This window comes from Daucus carota, chromosome 3, assembly GCF_001625215.2.
Source record: "Daucus carota subsp. sativus chromosome 3, DH1 v3.0, whole genome shotgun sequence".
NCBI lineage: Eukaryota > Viridiplantae > Streptophyta > Magnoliopsida > Apiales > Apiaceae > Daucus > Daucus carota.
The window spans coordinates 27,834,369-27,838,529 of NC_030383.2; the positions used below are offsets into that span (position 1 = coordinate 27,834,369).

General features: G+C 28.5%; 1 protein-coding gene across 1 annotated transcript; it reads left to right on the top strand.

Moving 5' to 3' along the window:
• The first annotated feature begins 2,494 nt into the window (after nucleotides 1–2,494).
• LOC108192676 (uncharacterized) lies at nucleotides 2,495–3,889 on the top strand. The gene is made up of 2 exons (XM_064088759.1): nucleotides 2,495–2,742; nucleotides 2,908–3,889. Exon 2 carries the CDS (start codon nucleotides 3,012–3,014, stop codon nucleotides 3,483–3,485), a length of 474 nt encoding a protein of 157 aa, XP_063944829.1. The 5' UTR covers nucleotides 2,495–2,742; nucleotides 2,908–3,011; the 3' UTR covers nucleotides 3,486–3,889.
• The last annotated feature ends 272 nt before the right edge of the window (nucleotides 3,890–4,161 follow it).

The following is a 4,161-nucleotide window of genomic DNA, read 5'->3' on the forward strand; positions in this document are numbered from 1 at the left end:
CAATATAAACACCAACCATTACATAACTCTTTCTAACTCTAATCTTAAAGTTATTGTTGTCAAAAAAACCAAGATTACAAAATTACGTTGAAATTCGATTGATTAGATTACTAATCTTTCAAAGGTATTACACGATCGGCCATATTCGGAAAAGATTTGAATTTTCTGATTTTTTTTTATTTTTAAATCTATGTGTACTAAATTCGGATTAAATTTACTAAAATCCTGACATATATATATATTGGGTAGCACTCCATAACATACCCTCTTATATGGAGTTACGTAGCACACCATTATAAATATATACATAATACATATTCTATTATATTTTTTATGAAATATAATTGTAAATTTTGATTATTAAACCGAAAACAAAGTTATACAATTTTTTTATTCCAAAGATCATCTAAAATTATGCAATATCTCAACATGATTCTATAACAGAATAATAATCATCCAGAATTATTCTGTTGTAGAATCAGTTTCGAAAATATACTTTTTTCCATCAAATTTTAAGTGTTAAATTACTTAAAATAGATATATATTTTATAGTATTCTATATTAGAATCACGTTTTATATGTATTTTATAACAGAATTTATAATAAAATTGATGATTTATAGTGGCGCACTATGTAACTCCATATAAGGAGTCCCTCTCTGGAATGTTGGCCTATATATATTTATTAGGGTTTGTCCATTTTCAAATAATCGGGAGAAAATATAATCAGTTAAATAATATAATTTAATTAAAATTCAATTCATTAATACTAAAATACTAATAAATTGATGTTAAAATTTAAATTATAAATAATAAATTACGAACTATATACCCGCTGAAAACGCTCATAACAATTCATTATCATATAATATTTCATTAAAAAAATTATAATAATGTTATAAATAAAATTATAAATATACAATTTTGAATACCTTTTTTTAACAAGAACCTTCATATAACTTTTTTTTAACGTTAACGTGTTCTATTTCAATATAAACACCAACCATTACATAACTCTTTCTAACTCTAATCTTAAAGTTATTGTTGTCAAAAAAACCAAGATTACAAAATTACGTTGAAATTCGATTGATTAGATTACTAATCTTTCAAAGTTATTACACGATCGGCTATATTCGGAAAAGATTTGAATTTTCTGATTTTTTTTATTTTTAAATCTACGTGTACTAAATTCGGATTAAATTTACTAAAATCCTAACATATATATATATTGGGTAGCACTCCATAACATACCCTCTTATATGGAGTTACGTAGCACACCATTATAAATATATACATAATACATATTCTATTATATTTTTTATGAAATATAATTGTAAATTTTGATTATTAAACCGAAAACAAAGTTATACAATTTTTTTATTCCAAAGATCATCTAAAATTATGCAATATCTCAACATGATTCTATAACAGAATAATAATCATCCAGAATTATTCTGTTGTAGAATCAGTTTCGAAAATATACTTTTTTCCATCAAATTTTAAGTGTTAAATTACTTAAAATAGATATATATTTTATAGTATTCTATATTAGAATCACGTTTTATATGTATTTTATAACAGAATTTATAATAAAATTGATGATTTATAGTGACGCACTATGTAACTCCATATAAGGAGTCCCTCTCTGGAATATTGGCCTATATATATTTATTAGGGTTTGTCCATTTTCAAATAATCGGGAGAAAATATAATCAGTTAAATAATATAATTTAATTAAAATTCAATTCATTAATACTAAAATACTAATAAATTGATGTTAAAATTTAAATTATAAATAATAAATTACGAACTATATACCCGCTGAAAACGCTCATAACAATTCATTATCATATAATATTTCATTAAAAAAATTATAATAATGTTATAAATAAAATTATAAATATACAATTTTGAATACCTTTTTTTAACAAGAACCTTCATATAACTTTTTTTTAACGTTAACGTGTTCTATTTCAATATAAACACCAACCATTACATAACTCTTTCTAACTCTAATCTTAAAGTTATTGTTGTCAAAAAAACCAAGATTATAAAATTACGTTGAAATTCGATTGATTAGATTACTAATCTTTCAAAGTTATTACACGATCGGCTATATTCGGAAAAGATTTGAATTTTCTGATTTTTTTTATTTTTAAATCTACGTGCACTAAATTCGGATTAAATTTACTAAAATCCTGACATATATATATTTATTAGGGTTTGTCCATTTTCAAATAATCGGGAGAAAATATAATCAGTTAAATAATATAATTTAATTAAAATTCAATTCATTAATACTAAAATACTAATAAATTGATGTTAAAATTTAAATTATAAATAATAAATTACTAACTATATACCCGCCCGTGCTTCGCACGGGTTAAAGGCTAGTATTATTTAATATAAAATGTGACAAAACATTTGTGTTGCGTTAGACATATTGATCCGGCCATTGGTTATAAATGAGAGAGCCTGGGTGTTACATTCTTCTTACGATTATAATTGTTTCTTGTAATTCGATTCGATTCGTCAATTTTGGGGTTTCGGAGTTTAGTGTAACTAAACGTGTTGGGAATTATTGTAGTATTGGTACTAAAGTCTGATTGATCAATAATTTAGCAAGTAGATTAATCTATATTAAGGTTGTCAGCCTCTGTAATTGTAAGAAGAATGTATGATCTTCCTCAGAATGAAGCTCCATCTAGCCTTCATTAACGGCCTTCTGATTCATCTGTTTCAGGTTCATGTCTCTCCTATTGTCCGGTCAATTTCCTTGTGTTAGTAGTTTATTAGTAAAAGAATCTTGCTCGCTCCGAGATTTATTAGAACAGATACTAATTTGTATGGCATGACAAGTCTAATTATTAATAAAACAATCTGACCAAGTCTTGTGTATTAAATGCAGTAGTGAAGAAGATCTGATGAGATATCTGGAAGATCAAGAATATTAGTAGAACAAATTTCAGCATTGACTTGAGTTTAATTAGCTAGAGTAGGGAGTAAAAAGCAATGGAAGAGAATGGAGGCAGCCTAGTAACCGGAATTCGACATATTGTGAGGCTCAAAGAGATGCTACAGAAGTGGCAAACTGCCACAATTGGTCCAAAGGGGAGTTTGAATAATCCATCTCATGATCAATCCCATCTGGGGATTCCGCCAGCGATTAGTAAGAGATTAAGAGGCTGCAGTGTGTATGTTGAATCAGACGACGAAAGTTGTCATAGCCCTGAACCACCTCATGATGTTCCAAAAGGCTTTTTGGCTGTGTATGTTGGTCGTGAGCTTCGGAGATTTATAATTCCGACTAGTTATCTCAGTGATCCTTTGTTTAAGGTTCTTCTTGAAAAGGTTGAGGAGGAATTCGGGTTTGATCATAGTGGTGGCCTTACAATTCCATGCGAGATTGAGACCTTTAAGTATCTACTCAAGTGCATGGAGAATCATCAGAAGGGTAATGGTGGACATGATAATGTAGGTAACTAGTCAGCTTCTTTCCTCTATTAAATTTCTCGTATTATGAATGTGTTACTTTTGTTATTTATTTCCAATGCTGTCGCGGCCTGAAGTTATATGAAGTCCATTGCTAATTTAAGAGCCGGGACATGATGGAGTAAGTGTTCATAGTTCAGTTCAGACCCTGTTATTTTCAAGTTCATCGAGGCACCAGCGCATTCAAGAATGACATCTCCCTTTTTTATTCCAGTGGCAGTGAAATTCTTTTTCTTTTCGGTAAACACATTTTAGTATATTAGCTTGGATTGTTAGCAGAATCCCTGTTTTATAGTGTTGTTTGAGATTGTGTTTGTAACAGATTCATTATTGTTCAGCAACAATGTTGTAACCAATGTTGTAAAATCTTTCAAAGTAAAATGTCTATTGAGTGCGAATTCTTTGAACATCTGTGTATAGTTTCTGCATATCTCCCTGTCTTAAACTGAAACTTCTAGGCCAAAAAGTTCTTTTAATTGCTTCAGAGGAAAGCTAGATAGGATGACTCAGACTTTTGTGCCAATCGGCTTGTTGTATTGTCAATACGACAGTTCTCAATGATTAATTAATTTACAGGGTGTATTCGATTGAGATTTTAAAGCATCTTTTTTCCAGCTGTTGTTCTAAGGAACGAAAGTTAATTGAACTCGAAACAAAAACATATGCTCCA